Consider the following 17,459-nt stretch of genomic DNA (forward strand, 5'->3'; position numbering starts at 1 on the left):
AACAGAACTGTTGAAGTCACTTCTCTATCCCCTGTGAACCCTGCCAATTTACTTGTTTTGTTTACGTGGCTGCACGGCTCACCTTTTGGTTTTTAATGAACCTGCAAGAGTCACAGCCATTATAATACCAGTGGCATGCTACTTTTAATGACGTTCTGTTTCAGTCATCGCCCTGCTGTGGTTCTGCCCTACAAAAGTCTTCATTAGCACCATAGGACTCTCCTCTGCGTCTGCATGCACTTACAGAAGGACACTCTTGCATAAAAAGGGGGCCGGCGAGGTTAAATGTGCGTGAGTTTCAGATGTAGATTGAGACCGGAGACAAGACGACGTGAGGTTTTCCCCACAGGAATGGGCTGGTTTATTTATGCAGGGTTTTATATGGGGAGAAAGCGACTCAGTGGTCAGCACCGTTTCTATCTGGCCTCTCTTTTTACCATAGCTGTCTCTCTGTGACACTTACCTGGAAAGACTTAACAATGAGAGGAGAGTAAAAATCTACTCCTCCTGCAGTGCTGTACATTTTCAGTAAGTCAGAAGTTGAAAGGTCAGAGACTGTAATTGTCACAGTATTCCTGAGAATGTGGAATGATTATGTCGCAGCAGCATTTTGCGAAAGAAATATAACTGCAGATGACAGAAGGAAGGTTTTTTTTTTTACTTCTGCTGTTTATTTGCTGTTGTTTCATCTGCCATTCTAATTTCATTATTGCTCACCTCATTTTAACCCATACAGACCCACTGCTACTATTGTGCCAGTTCCCTAGTGAATTTCTCTCTCTATTTAACCTTTCACAAGGGATTTATCACCATTTATTACCTCCGCCAAGGAGGTTATGTTTTTGTCGGCGTTGGTTTGTCTGTCTGTTTGTGTGCAAGATAACTCAAAAAGTTATGAACAGATTTGGATGAAAATTTCAGGAAATGTTGATACTGGCACAAGGAATAAATGATTAAATTTTGGTGGTGATCAGGGGTGGTGGGGGGCCATGGGGGCCCACTGATCTGCCTTGGCGGAGGTCTGCGCTGTCTTTTCTAGAAAAGCACTTGGAGAGCGCAGACCTCTGCCAAGGCAGATCAAATTTTGGGCACTGATCTGCTTTGGCAGAGGTCTGCGCTCTCCAAGCGCTTCGAGTTACAATATTATCCTCTGTATTTTGCATTTTTCAGTGTAAATGGGATATTTTCCCCTATATTTGATTTACTGATCTTGTAGATCTTCGCGAAAATTCCAAGTAAATTAAAAGTTATCATTTTACAACAGAAAAAAGTGAAGAAAAAGTGACTTTTTCAGCTAGGATATCAATGACAGAACATAAAAACAAGCATCTACGACCTCTGTTATTAATTGAACTGCATAGGTTTTCCTGGTGAATCAATGTTGTAGAAGATGATGGCGTTTCCATGGTAACTATGGAGCCTCTGAACATCCAAATGGGTCATAACTGATGACCATAAAAAGATGACAAACTACATTTTACACCAATTATTTACATGGATTGATAGGATTAGTGGATCAGTATCAGTAGATGATTTTGTTCGCTGGTGGCTGTTTGGGTCTTTATGGGCTAAATGTGGAGAAAAACTCCCTTATGAGTTATAGAAGGAGATGAGGCGTCACATCTTCCTGATTTGATAGAAGAGCTGTGTGCTCTAAATGTGCCGGCAGTGGAGCTGTAAATAAATGGATCTGGTTCAGCAGCTGTTTTGAAACAGGAAGAGACCTGGTAGTGTTGTAGGCAGACCAGGTCGATGAAAATCACTTTTTGACATGCCAGGGCCAGGCCTCAATGTGTTTGTGGATTTGTGTGTATGCCGAGATGTTTCGGGGGTGTTTGTGTGTATCTGCTCTGCACAAATGCAACCACCAATCCTGGAGGAAGGCAGATGGCTGAGAGAACTGAGTGTTTTTGCGTGTGTGTTTGAGAGAGAAGCCTTTTGTTCACATGCATGTAGGAGTGTGTGTCCCTTTCTTACTGATCACTTAATCCATTATCATTTCCCAGCCTGTCACACTGCAACACCTTGGCTTTAATTGCAGCCAATAGCGAAGCCACTTGAACCAAATTAATGCAGCAGCTCTGCACTGAGAGTCACTCAATCACTTCAGCTTAACTTTGTTTCTAACCTAGTTTTCACGCACCGCAGTGCCACAAAGCCCCCTTTCGTCAGCGCACGGTCACTAATTGAGCTCTGCTTCATTTGGGGGGAGTTGTCATCGTCTTCTTCTGCTTTGAAAAATAACCTGCTGCTCCTCCCCTCTCACCTCATTTAGGGATGGGCTTAGATCTTAGAGGAATCTTTGCCCGTGTGTTGTCGGCTCTGGTTATTATGTGTGCATCTGTGTGTTTGTGTTACGACGCAGAGCTCTGCAGGCGTCTCAGAAGGAGGCCACAGTTGCGTGCAATGTGTGTCACGCCAACACATTAGCAGGGGATGTAGACTCACTGGGAGCTGGCTCTAATGTTACTTACACTTTTATGTTTTTATTTGGAGAAGGATCATGACTAAGCACATTGTCTTAACCCTTTATTGGGCAAGTGACTATTTTTGGTCATTTCTGCAGACATTACAAGAGAGTGGCAGTAACAGTTACAGTGAGGACAGTGAGTCTACAATCTCAGGTTAAATGTGGTCTACAGGGTCTGTAAGGTCCACCACTGCATGAACAGTGAGTGGACCTGCTTTGTTAGGTACCATGAAGTAATGGTACTAATGTAAGGAATGATGTTCAAAGGGACAATGTGGATGTGGACAGGTGTCTGGATCAGCACTGATGTTGTTGTAATGTTCTAAAAGTGATGTTCTAATGTTCAGAAATACATGTTCTTTTCAGCCTACATGTGTTTTTCTTCTATTTTTTACCCCGCCCCCTGAAGTGGAGGCAAGGGGAATTGTTTTTGGTTCGCTTTGTTTCTTTGTTTCTTTGTTTGTTAACACTCTAGCAGCAAAACTATTGGTTGAATTCGTACCAAATTGGGTTTATAGACTGCCAGTGACACAGAATAGATGTCATTACATTTTGGGAAAAGCAGGTCAAAGTTTCAGTGTTTTATAAATTCTTTTAAATCAGTTTTTTTCCCCGTTTACTTATAATGGGTGAAATTTCACATATCTGTAGCGGCAAAACTATTGGTTGAATTCATACCAAATTGAGTTTATAGATTGCCAGTGACCCAGAATAGATGTGATTACATTTTGGGAAAAGTAGGTAAAAGTAGCATAAATGTCTAATATGTTTTACTTGTCTGTTGAATGAGTACACTGGATTGGGCTGTTTTATGTTCTGGAGTGCTGGATTTTACTGTTTTGCATGAATTATGTTGTTTTATGTAGTGACAAAAGATGGAAATTAGCCTTGGCTATAATCTATCAATATGCACCGTCCCAACACAACTTCAAACTAGTTTAGCTGTTTTCACCTGTAACTATGATTGAACAAAAGTAGTTAATATTTATTTAATGAGAAAAGGTACCCTTCTGCTTTTACCTTATATATTTTATGTATATATTCATCAACATCTATTTTAACAGTGTTTTAAGTGAAAAAATTGTCAACATTTGCTGGTTTCAGCCTTTAAAATTATTTATGTAACTAACAGTAAGACATTCAGTCATATGTGGCAGAATAATTTGCAGTGTGCAGCCACAATGCATTTTCATTTAAACTATATTTTTAGTCATGTTTCAGAGTCTAACACCGCCCACTGTAAAATTCTGAAAATTACTACATACTTGGAAAGAGGCAGAGATGGGGGTGATTAATGTCTGAATGTGCAGACGTGGATGTGAGGTTAATCCGTATGACAGAGAATCACAAGGCATTCATGCAGAACCACATAAGGCTCTGAACAGGAGAGTTTGAGTTTTTGTACTGTTTTACCATCTAATAAAGGAATCCTAAAAATCTATATGTATTTACATGTATACTACATTAGAATTTGCAGCTCCGTCTTATCGTTGTGCAGGATACTGAAGCCCTGATGTGCTCGTAAAACCTGTTGTTAGAATTCAGCAACAGAAAGTGCACTTCTGCAGCCTGTGTTGTTGTGTCATTGTGGTGTTTTAATGCATAATGTTGGACCCAAACCAGCAAACAAATTAATCAAGGCAGCAGTTACATGACGCAAAATCTGATCATGCGAGTCCAGTGGTTCAGAATAGAAAAATGAAATGGCTCCACTTCAATCTGTCAGAACATTGTGAAATAAATGGGAAGACTTAAAGGAGTGGTATTTTGCTTTTTTTTTTTAATGGAATTATGCATTTTAAAACATTTCCCTGTGGTCTGCATAAACTCTAAATGCTGTACTTGGGTCTGAATTCTTCATTAATTCAACCCCACAGGTCCATCTTTAACTCCAATTTTGAGTAATGACACCAGAAAGGTTGTTTTTAGCCCTGGCTCTTTAAATGCACATGAGCCCCCCCACACGTTTTAGGTAATCGGCTCAAAGTTTGGACATATTTTCAGTATAGACTACAACCGCTGCTGCTGACAATTATGTTGTATCAAAGAAATGTTTGTCAGAAGTTTTGGCCTGATATATGCAAATGTCGTGATGTAACTAGTTATAAAACGTAACATATTAAACAGGAATTGAAACAAATTATAAAAATTCACTCAATTTTCACCAGAATGAATATAAAGATAGCTTTGCAGTAGCTGGAGGGTTCAAATTCGAACTATTAGGGTCCAAAAATACACAAATAATGTACCAAAGACTAATAAAAGTGGGTTTAGCAAAATATGACCCCTTTAAAGAGAAAAGACATTCTATCAGGAAGTGGCAAGTTCAACAGTTTTCACTCATAAAATACGAAGTGCATTTTCACCAGTGTTTATGCATTTCATTATAAGTGAGTCAGATGATTCTGTTTACAGCTCAAAAACATGTTTTAGTGTTTAGTCAAAGTAAGCCTTATTGTCAGTTTTGCCATATGTACATAGAATACCGAAAATTGAAATTACAAAACTATAAGGCCCCACGGTGCAAAATGAACACAGTAGAAAAAAAAGAATAGGACAGAACTATAAACAGAATATAACTATGTATTAGTTTAGTTTAGTATATAGATTATATATCTTAATCAAGTCAAGTCCAAGTCACCTATATTGTTAGTTTTGCTAGATGTACATACAGAAAACTGAAATTACAGAACTATAAGGCCCCACGGTGGAATATGAACATATTAGAAAAAAATACTAAACAATAGAAGAAGAATAGAATAGAATAGAATAGAATAGAATAGAATAGAATAGAATAGAACTATAAGCATAGAATATAGGTATAAACAGCAGGAGGTTGATGAGGCAATAAATAGACAATAAAGGTGCAACAGTGAAGTTAATCAGATGAGTTATTGGTAATAGATGAGTTGAGTTAAATTGACATATGAAACATGTGTAATATGCAATAAAGTGACAAGTACAATATTCTAATTCTAATATATGTCATTAAAGTGGAGTATTTTTATTCTGAGTTAAAATACCTTTTCCTTTCCACTGGAAACTGAGCTTGTCCACTGTATGTTTACATAGTAAAGGACAGAAAATCCAATACTTGGTGCTCTGTTCTTGCTCAGAAAGAAATACACTTGCATACTCTTCACTCTACATCTGTATTTAAGTAACCCCATCATGTTTGCAGTCTGTCAGAGAATATAGGGCTGTGGGTTGCCCTGAGCAAAGATCACGTCAAAGTGACAGCTTATCTCCCCCTCTGGACTGTAATTCTGCCTAACAAACTGACAACTAGTGGACCAAAAGGCTAGCAGGAGATGTCTGATGACAACGACAACACAACAGTCTGTGGATGCCAACAGAGCCTGACCTGGTTAGTGCTCTGTGGACAGACCTGAGGCACCCGGAGCTGACACTAAGCCCCATCTGAGGACGCTGAGTGAAAGCCGTGGCAGGGATAGTCTCTGACTCAACGGTGAGAAATTTCACAAAGGATCAAGGAATTAGTTTAAAGACTTGGCAAGTTTTTCTCCATTGTCCTTTGAGTCGTTCATTTATAGAATGGCAATTTCATGACTCAGTTCAGTTGGGTGCCAAACTGAAATCCAAGAAATTAAAAGATTGAGAAAATGTGGATTTGCAGTTTATATTACAAAGAAAGGCCGTCATAAAAGGAACAGTTTGAGGGCAGTCTTGGCAACTAAGGTTCAACATGACTTTTGTGTAGAGAGAATCTGCCTTGGAGATGAAGTGTCTGTCAACAGGAATGCCTGCAAGATGGTCTCCAGTTTGCTGAGTGTGCACCCAGTAGGGATAGAAATATGAGGAGCATGCAGAATGTTGCTGAGTGTCTGGTTTGCAGTCTCTTCCCTCTTCCGAGCCCCTGAGAAGAACTATTGATGTGATCCATGTTTTAGTGCATGGTTACAAGCACAGTCTTTCGCCTCTTGACTTCAACTTCTGCTTTGAAAGTAAGTTCAAGACTTCTCAAGCAGCACCTACAGACACGTCCTCTCAAGTTGGAAGTTTCTCCCAAAAGAATTCCGGAGCAAATTGGGCACAATCCCCAGGGATATGGAATCACAGGGATGAAAAGTCTACTTTTTTTAGTGTTAACAACTATGTGCACTGAAGCTTTCTGCTCTCTGCAAATTAAGGATGTGAATTGTGGATGGAGATGAAATGCGTGTCAATAAAAAGATGTCACCATAAGATGCATTCTACAGGGGTTGGATCAAGCCGAGTCACACCCCATTACAAAACATTACTCTTTTTCTGTGTCTGAAAACCGTACGGAGGGCCTTGTCAGCCCTCGTACATCAATCAAATAAGGTTACTATATATCCTTGCCCACATAATAAAGGGTTTTTCAAATAGAACTTTCGGAAATACTGGCCTCAGAAGACATGGGAAGAAACAGTGGGTTATTTTCTTTAATTTGAGCCTGCAGGGGTAGAAGAAGGATTTGAAATTGGTCGTGCGCTATTGTGGAGAATAGGAAGGAAGCTTTCGGTGAAATGGTATTTCTGTGAAAGACGATTTTAGCCAGCAGTTTCAAAGCATCAGTGAACTCGTGATCCAGACTGCAGAAGTCTGTTAAAGCCTCAGCGTGTAATAGCAGATTGGGCCTGCTGTTCCAACACCATTACCTAACTGCTGACTTCGATTTGATTCATTTCACTTGTGCTATCGATTAACAGGCTGTCAATGTGACATCTAAGCATGGATTTCACCAGCTTCAAGGCCAGATACTTCATTGTTGGATGTGAGGTATAATTTCCCTAATTTTGAGCAAAAACCCAGCTTAAAATTTAGTCTAGATCAGTGGTTCTCAAACTTTTTACAGTGGAGCACCCCCTGAAGTATGTATTTTTAGCCAAGTATCCCCAACTTTCGCTTCAGCATTTTTGATTGAAAAAATTAGGCAAAATTTATTTCTGTGCCAGTGGTGTCTGCTGATATTTTCAAAACTTTGTAAACAAATATATATTTAACTTTAATGTATTAAAAATAACAAATATGTAAAAGCTAATTTTGTGTGCAAAATATAAACTGAAAAGTGCCCTCTTTGATTGATACAAAGAAAATAAATTAAATGGTCAGTAATGAAAAAATGAACGTGTGATGAAAAACAAAAATAATTAATTTATTTCTCAAATGAATTCATCTCGAATGGTATAAAATAGAAATATTCTTAAAATGTTACCAAAGTTTAAACAACATGACAGACAATAATAATAATATAAAAAAAAAAATCTTGAAATGAAATAAAGTCAGGAGTATCGGTTTTATTATATGAATGTATTTATTGTGTTTTATATTTCAGCATTAATTCTCATTCTTTATTTTGTATTAAGGACATGATGATCTATTTAATGTATTTTTCCAAAAACATTGCAAGTCCCACCTGGGGTTTCTCATACCCCCATTTGAGAAAGACTGGTCTAGAATTTAAAAAAAAAAAAAAAAAAAAGAGCAATGTATATCTTCTACTAATTTCGTCCTGTAGAAGCTGTGGACATTTTTTACTTAGCCGTCTGAATCTGATGCCGTTCCTTCCTCCGTGGCGATAAAAAATGTATGATTCCCCCAAGAGATGTTGGCAAAAAAAACACAACCTCGACACAATTTAAGTCTCCACCTCATAATCGAATGCTATTTGTCTGGATCTCCTGGTAAAGGATTGAGTGATGGTTCTGTTTGTGCCAAACAAGAAGAAAAAAAAAAAAAAGTGAATGAATAAATGTTGATGTAATTCAGCGTCTCTGTCTCACACTGTGCCTGCACTGTCTAATAGCTGATAATGTAATTGCGTTTCCATCAGAGGGAGGCCTAATGATTGACTGTGGTAGAATGTGTTATGTGCTTGTGAGATAAGCCTCTCTCTCAAACACGCTGCGTTTGGTCAGGACTGCTGGATCAATATTCTCTCCTTCTCATGTCCTGCTAATTTATTAGATTGAAGGATGTTCAATTGCAGCGCCTTATGTATAACTAAGAATTACTACGAAAAACACTCGGCACCACTCCAGTGTTTCTAAATAATAAATGAAACTATTGCAGATGATTGTGAAACCATCCAGACAGCTTGGACCTAATGTTCCATTCCTGTTTTTCACATGACTTGGGAGTGTGTGTGTTTTCAGGGAAACTTTGCAGAAAACAAACTGCATTCCAAATTTTGTGCCATTTGTCAAGTTTGTCCACTGTTCCCTGCCTTATTGTGCATTACGGTAAACTGAAGCTTCTGTCCTGGTTCCCTGTGCCAAAGAACGCTCCCTATGGTCTGAGATAAACTTCAATGTTGTGTTACCGGTACCTTCACACAGACTAATTGGTCCGTCTGTCTTGCCAAGGAGTCTAACCAGTATGTGTGTCTGTGTGCCTTTTTCTTTGTATTTCCCTGCAGGCTTTGAGCTGCTGTATCAGCCGGAAGTGGTGAGGCTCTACCTATCTCTGCTGACAGAGAGCCAGAACTACAATACCCTGGAGGCTGCCGCTGGCGCTCTGCAAACCTCAGCGCTGGACAGTGGACTGTGAGTCCGGGACTGGGGAGGACACACAAAATAATACACAATCTGTGTATTCACTTCTATGTAATTGCAAGGATTTAGATCTACCTTGATACTTAAATGTTAAACCTGCCTGGCAGAGTTTCGCATAATAAAAATTATACTTATTTATGTTCTTGAAAGAGAAAAAATAACATTTTAATACTCGTGCCATAAATATGAAGCTCCTCCTGGAAAGCATTTTAGCTTTGCATAAAACCTGGAAGCAGCTAGACCAGCACAGTCCAAAGTATTCAAGTATTCTCAAGTATTGTTGTTAAGTATTTCCATTTTACTCAGCTTTATACCACTACTCCTACTCCACTACAACTTAATGTAGTTTTCACTATGTAACTACAAATGTGCTATTAAATCAGGACTCGTACTTGCATTTTACTTAAGTAAATGGTCTGAATATTTCCTCCTCCTTTAACTGTCAATAATCATTCCAACTTTATATAAGAAAGCTAGCAAGTATATTTCACAAAGTGTTCAGCTATTCATTTAATATAGAATCTGATTAAGTGGAAACATTGAGCCTGTTTACATGACCATAAAAGTCCGATAAAACTGGGAGTAATTGGATAATTGTATAATCAGACCTAATGCATTTACGTGCATTTAAGAAATGCGATAATCGAAAAACCCTGGTTTAGATACTCTAGTGCATTATCGGATTTCTTTCAGAGTACATATGTACATATGTAGTGATATTAGACTCAAACTTCCTGTTATTGTGTTCTGCTCACGTTTATAATGTAACTTCCATTTTCTATGATTTTAATTGTTTTTACACATGCACAGACATGTAAAGAACAAAATAACGCAGATTAACCTGTATACATGCAGGAAGACATCGGAGTATTGGGGAGAAATCCAGGTGTGTTAATCTGATATCTCATAATCACATATCTGCCATTATCTTATAAACCATATCAGATTATCCTGTTTACTTGGGGACGTGAATAATCTGATGACCCCAGAAGTCGGATAACGATCGGAGTATCGGTGTGCATATAAACAGGCTCAATGTCTGAAATAACAATCCAAATAACAAAAAAGATTTAGTAGCTATAGTAATGGAAAAAGAAATTTAATTTAGTCTAATTTGTTCATCTGTAGTAGCTTCTAGATCAGCGCTCTTAGTCCTTCTAGTCTCTAAGTGTAATTATAGGATTAGGTAGGGTTCGATAACTAAGTACACCACATCCTCATCGGTGGTAGGTGTTTGCTTCAGCTGATGGATGAGATGAGAGCCTCTACAGCACAGATTCAGACATTTATTCCAATTAGAGCTGCTGTGGAGCTGATGTCTGGCTTGCAGGCAGGGCTGCATTATCAACAGAGAAAGCTAGCTGTCAGAGACCAGTTTGCACGTTGCACCTCAGGCAAGAGTGGTCACTTATGTTTTTCAGCCAGCTGGCTGTATTCAGCCCACAGCAGCATTATCACGGCAGAGCGTCTCTTAACACCCACGTGTCATACTGTAAACACATCCATCAGTCTTTTTATATTCATCACCAACACATCGCTCCTCCACTGGCCTCACTCAGTGCTTCCTATACAGGTGCAGAAAGTTAGCATCCAGACAGAGTCTCACATTTAGTGCCTTAAATAATTCAGTGGTAGTGATTTTTGGCTAAGGTGAGCATTTTAGGGAGAAATCCCTCTTTCCTTGTTGTTTTTTTTTCTGTTAGAGGTGATCAGAATACGTGGTCAGACCCAGGAGCCTGCAGAGCTGCAAACCTATCACACTGTCACATCTGGTAGCTGGACAAAGCTGTCCCTGCTCCCTGGGAGGATATCAGAGCTTCCTCTTTAAATCCTCCTCACTCTTCGCTACTGCTTAGTTCTGTAAAACTGAGCGGATGTCCTTTCCGAGGCTTACTACTGCCACCTGGTGGTTTAGTTGCGCCTCTTTTTGCCTAATTACATCTCTGGGGGTACCGCTGCTTAGAGGAGCAACCCTTTTATGTCAAACTTAATGTTTCATGTTACAAAAAAATGAGAAGTAAAATCTACTGATGTTTAAATTAAGACAAATTATATCACATGTCCATTCAGATCCCTGCTGTGCAATGTTTTTAAATTAGTCAAGCCTCGGAGCTGTGCTGAGCTGTCTTGCAGTTACTGAATGAATAAGTGAATGTATGCATGTACAGGTTTTGTGTATGCAAGTGCATGAAGGAATATATTAAAATGTCTCCCCTGTGCTCCGCTGATGTGGGAGATGTGACCTGGGCTCCTTCAATGGAACATTCCCAGTAGTCAAATGGAAAAAAATGTGAGGTCATGTTGGGCAGTTCCCAGATGGGACTCTGTAGGTTTGCAGGAATGTCAAACAGGATGTTGCTGACGGCGTGTGCACATTCAGCCAACCCTGGAGGTTAAAGTTTGAAGTTATAAAAAGCAGTCACACCGTGTCCTCTGTCTGCCCTCCAGTGGTCCAACTACATCCGAGCCACAGTGCGTAAGGAGAAGGGTCTTCCCATTTTGGTGGAGCTGCTGCGCTCCGACTCCGACAAAGTGGTCCGAGCTGTGGCCATCGCCCTGCGTAATCTGTCTATCGACCGCCGCAACAAGGACCTGATTGGTAAAGCATTACTGAACACACTAATTAAAAATGTCATCAAGAAAACATTTACTCCAAGCTGACTAAAGAAAGACGACATGGTTTTCACTCTTACATCACCAGAGAATATCTATAAATGATTGACAAAAACATATCACAGCTTCTATACTATTGTACCGTTTCATTTGTTTCCTGTTTTCTACATATCTGTCTGATGGCTACACATCCGATTCAGTACTTTACTGATCAGGGGGTAAGGAAACATTGATCATCTTGAGTATTCATCCTCCTTTATATGCAAAGTTTCATGGCAGACAGTCTGATGTTGGGTTTAAACCCCTGGACAAAAATATCAACTTATTTTACTCTGATTTTATGTCTATATTTTTACATACATCAATACATTTGCCTCAGCATAATTGCCTAAGTCATACACTATATGGACAAAAGTGTTAGGACATGTTGAATTCAGGTGTTTCTTTTCTTATGTGGATCTGGGATACAAAACAATATTGACAAATCATTTTCAGTTTTATATTGTTATAACAATTATAATGATAACTAATATTGATGTTTATATGTCAAATCAGCATGAACAGGACATCTTATAGCTGTAGTCATGATTTGTCCCAATATTTTTGTCCATATAGTTTATAAACATCCACTTTTCCTTTTTTAAGTTTAATGTGAGATTTTTTCTTCTTAAGTGAGGTGAAGAAAATAGATGGTTAGTTGTGGTAGAAAATTGTTATTTACAGTCAGAGCACAAAAAGTATTTTTAGAAATTTAGAGAAACATTTAAAATCATAGTCATGGATAAATAAAAAATCAATGTTGAGAGAAATTAAGTAAAAACCATCTGTGTGGCATTTTGGAAGCAAAGATAACAATTTAAATCAAATTAACCAATGCAATGATGTTTATCTAAATATAAAACTATATTATAGCATTTGTCATTATTGTTTTGTATCCCAGACCCCTGTTAGAAAAGAAAAACCTGAATTTAACATGTCCCAATACTTTTGTCCTCATAGTGTATGACTTAGGCAGTTATGCTAGGAGGCTAACGTATATTTTGCCTGGGCATCATAATATTATTGTATTAAAATGAATAATAACTCCATTATCCTGGTACATTTTATACCACATTCTCACAGAAACACAGCCTTAATGCTGATTTGTTTCAATCCCCATAGGATCATACAGTTAAAATCTTAATTTAAGCCTGAGAATCCCATCAGCATATGGTAAATGGTAAGTGGTGTCATATACTAGATAACCCAACAGAATTCTTCTTCGTATTATTAGGAAGTTACGCCATGCGGGACTTGGTGACCAACCTGCCCAGCGGTCAGCAGCGGCCTGCTAAAAACCTGGAGGAGGACACTGTGGTCGCCATCCTCAACACCATCCATGAAATCGTCACAGACAGTTCTGAAAACGCCCGCTCCCTCATCCAGGCTCAGGCTATAGAGAAACTTGTGGCCATCAACAGGACCAGGTAAATTTTTTTGTATCACATACATGCAGTAAATGGTGCTTTTATTAAAAAAAAAAAAAAAAAAAAAAAAAAAAGCTGTAGTTGAAATGCAGGCAACACTGTGTCAATTAGGATTTTCACTGGTCCTAAAAAGTCTAAAGTTCAATACAGCCTGATGAAAATAAAGAAGGAGGCCTGTTGCACTGCAAGAAAATCCTCAAATTAACAGGGTGTGTGTGTAGGTCTTGAAAGTCTTAAAAAGTATGGAATTTTGAAACGCTGATTTCGAGACTTTGAAAAGTCTGGAATTTTGTGTGAAACTCTTAAACCTTTATAGGTCACTCATAGAAATACTCTTGAATTTCAAAATTTCAACCGTGTTTTATTGGAGGATATAACAAGACTTTAATACTTTTGTGAAATTTTTCCAAATTTTTTTATTGTCATGTAGAAAATCAAGGTCAGTGAAGTTATCATATTTGGTTCCTTACCCGTAAGTGGCAAAAAATAAATAAATAAAAAATATCCAAGAAGTCTAAATAAAATCCACAAGATGTAATGGGAAAGGAACATGTATTTTAGAACATTAGACCAACATAAGTGCTGATCCAGACCCCTGTCCACATCCACTTTATCCCTTTGAACATCATTCCTTACATTAGTACCATTACTTCATGGTACCTAACAAAGCAGGTACACTCACTGTTCATGCAGAGGTGGACCTTACAGACCCTGGAGACCACATTGGACCTGAGATTGTTGACTCACTGTAACTGTTGCTGTCGCTGTCTTGTAATATGTGTGGAAATTATCAAAAATAGTCACTTTCCTGATAAAGGGTTAATAAACTGTGGAAAAAATTTTCTCTCAGTCTAATTTTAGAGTATGTTCAAAGGCACATAATCTTGTAAGCTAAGAAATACATACAATGCATTGATTTCATTCACTAGTCGGTACTGGAATGATTTTAGTGAAACTTGTTTGTGTGATATCCATGCACTTTTGTGATTTTCATGTATTTTGAAAATGTTTGTCAGTAAAACATAATTTACTGCGAATTATGCATTCATTCATTCATTCATAGATTTATTCAAATGAACTTTTCTACTACACACAACGGGTGTAATCTCAACTAAAACAGTAGTCACGCAAGTATAAAAGTACATAAAGTCAAGGTCTTGGGGAAAAAAATAACCGTTTCGAAAAAGTCTGGAATTTTCATTCGGATAAAGAGCAAACATCTGAATTAGGGACTTTGGGCATAAAGATATTAACTGCACAGGAAGGCAGAAAAAGATAAAGTCACAGTAAACAGCCACCAGCAAACAAAAAACACCTGCCATCACTGACATTATTTAGCACTCACACTGGGACCCTCATCAAAATCCAGCCCCAGGTCTCATATTTAACCTGTTGAAATGCAATGCTATATAAGTTACTGCTGATGAAAATGTACAGATTAAACATGTGTTTTAAAAACACACACTGAAGATGATTTGTTTACCAGATATTTACTATGTCCTGTAAATTGTTGAGTGCCGTTTTCTTACCATCCCTCTTGAACTGCTAACTTATTAACTCGTTAATATTACAGACTGAGGCAAATGGACACTACACTATATGTTCATATGTATGTGTTCATCAGAGACGTCATATATGTATTAATTAAAGTATGACCTTGAATGCAATTTGCATCATGATCCCTTATATCAGTATTCATAGAGGATAATGTTATGTGTCTCTAATGGCCCAAGCCTGGCTCTCATAATACTGTACGCTTACAAGCCTTTGGCCCACACACAGACACACACACCACTGCCCCCCACACATTAATTAACAGGCTTTTAGGACTGGAGGGCATTGTTAAAGGGGCTACTCATGTCTCTGAAGCAGAGGTCCATGAAAGTAATTCCTCTAATGCTTCGGGTTTTCTCAACAAGCTGATAATGAAAAACAACAGATATTTTAGGAGGTGTCTTGCATCACAACAGCGTTAACGGTTCTTAAATGAAGTGTGTCTGCACCGCACTTGCAATTTCAGATCAAGAGCACTTTTCAAAGGCCGTTCCTTGGGTGCTGAGGTATTGATCACGCAGACTCACTCTAACTAGCGTGAATATACATAGTTCATTCACAGACCAAATAGATGTGTTTTCCTCTCATATTCCTTAGATTAGCTCTCTTTGAAGTGTGCTCCCCCCCTCCCCCCTTCAACCACCCACATGTAATTAATACTGGTGGCTCAGAGGTAGCTAATGAAAGGAAATGTGCACTCATCAGGCTATGAATTAAAAACTAGACCCTGGAGCCACTCAGGGGACTCAACGTCTTTGAATAAAGAGATTGATTGTGGCAGCAGCCATCACTGTTTTAGGGGGAGGTGGTAGTTGTGGTGGTGGTGGTGGTGGGGGGACTACATGGGGTTTCTAACTTTAGTATCCTAGTTATTCTTTCATTTACTCTCTTCTTTGTGTGCTCCCCATCTCAGCCAATCAGCTCGCGAAACGAAGGCGGCGTCCCACGTTCTGCAGACGGTGTGGAGCTATAAGGACCTGAGGAACGCCTTGACCAAGGATGGATGGAATAAAAGCCATTTCCAGGTACGGAACACCTGTCATGGGGAAGTTTTAGGTTGTTGAAATATGTTACAGCAACATCTGGGACCAGATATAATCAAATTCCTACACATAAATAGTATGACATTTGAATATTTGCTCCTTTAATTCTAAAAAGAAGAGTCATGCATGCAGATTACTGCATAATATCAATGTCACCTCCTTATCTTATTTTATCTTATCTCATCTTACCTTACCTTATCTTACCTTACCTTATCTTATCTTAGCTTAGTTTAGCTTAGTTTATTTTATCTTAATCTGTTTTATCTTATTTCATTTTATCCTGTCTTATCTTATCTTATCCTGTCCTATGTTATCTTAATGTGTCTTATCTCATCTTATCTTATCTTATCTCATCTCATCTTACTTTATCATATCTTATCTTATCTTATCTTATCTTATCTTATCTTATCTTATCTTATCTTAATCCATCTCATCTCATCTTACTTTATCCTGTCTTATCTTATCTGATCTTATCTTACCTTTCCTTTCCTTACATTACCTTTTCTTTTCTTTTCTTTACTTATTTTACCTTACCTTACCTTACCTCACCTCACCTCACCTCACCTTACCTTACCTTATTTCATCTTATCTTAATCTATCTTATCTCATCTTACTTTATCCTGTCTTATCTTATCTTATCTTATCTTATCTTATCTTATCTTATCTTATCTTATCTTATCTTATCTTATCTTTCCTTTCCTTTCCTTACATTACCTTTTCTTTTCTTTTCTTTTCTTATTTTACCTTACCTTACCTCACTTCACCTTACCTCACCTCACCTTACCTTACCTTACCTTACCTTACCTTACCTAACAGGCCCTGTGCTGCTCATGTTCCTGTTTTGTCATTTGTATTGCTGTACGCTCATATATCTTCCGTCTCCTCTCACAGCCCACAGTGACAGCCACTCCAAAAGCAACCAAGAACGGCAAACCAGGCTATGACGACACCACCCTACCCCTGATGGAGAAGAACCAAGGTCAGCGAGTGTGTCTGTGTGTTTGATTGTTGCTGTTTGCACCTTTTTAAAGGACTATGTGGGCGGAATCTTAAAAGGAACGACAAATATTGATTCATTTATCTTTATTCCACCTAGTATTGTTCAACTTGCCCTATTATAGCATATCCCACCTGCTTAGTCCTTCAGTCAGGTTTAAACAGACTACTAACAATAATCTGAAAACTGCTTTTGACTCAGTGTGTGTCTTTTGTGTTCCTCCTCATGGCTATAGTTGCAGTGCTGTGCTTGGTGCTTTACTACTCTCATCTCCTGTGTGGTGAAGCTGTGGTTTGGTGTATTTTGCAGTAAACACTTAAGGGGTAATAAAGCAGACAAAATACCAGATGGAGCTGTAAACTGCATAATGCTGCTGTTAAACCAAAAACTGCACAACAAAACAGTTACAGATCATTAGCCTCATAGCATAATTGTCTAACTCATACACTAAATAGACAAAAGTATTGGGATACGTTGGATTCAGGTCTGGGATACAAATGTCATAATATAGTTTTATATTGTGATAAATATCATGTTGATTATTAATATTAATGTTTATATCTCAAATCAACATGAACAGGACATCTTATGAGCTGTAGTCATGATGCGTCCCAATATTTGTGTCCATATACTTTATAAACATCAATATTTCCTTTTTAAATTTAATGGGAGATTTTTCTTCCAAAGTGGAATGTGAAGAAAGTAGATGGTTAGTTGTGTTAGAAAATTGTTATTTACAGTCAGAGCATGAAAAATATTTGAGAAATTTAGAGGTAA

General features: G+C 38.2%; 1 protein-coding gene across 1 annotated transcript in view; it reads left to right on the plus strand.

Annotated features, from left to right (window-relative positions):
* arvcfb (ARVCF delta catenin family member b) overlaps nucleotides 1-17,459 on the plus strand; it is a 278,368-nt gene that overhangs the window by 248,182 nt on the left and 12,727 nt on the right. Inside the window, 6 exon segments of the mRNA XM_030142598.1 lie at nucleotides 8,874-8,972; nucleotides 8,975-9,000; nucleotides 11,458-11,608; nucleotides 12,896-13,088; nucleotides 15,556-15,667; nucleotides 16,577-16,664. Coding sequence (XP_029998458.1) covers nucleotides 8,874-8,972; nucleotides 8,975-9,000; nucleotides 11,458-11,608; nucleotides 12,896-13,088; nucleotides 15,556-15,667; nucleotides 16,577-16,664 — 669 coding nt within the window.

Source organism: Sphaeramia orbicularis, chromosome 9, assembly GCF_902148855.1.
Source record: "Sphaeramia orbicularis chromosome 9, fSphaOr1.1, whole genome shotgun sequence".
In the NCBI taxonomy this organism is placed as follows: domain Eukaryota; kingdom Metazoa; phylum Chordata; class Actinopteri; order Kurtiformes; family Apogonidae; genus Sphaeramia; species Sphaeramia orbicularis.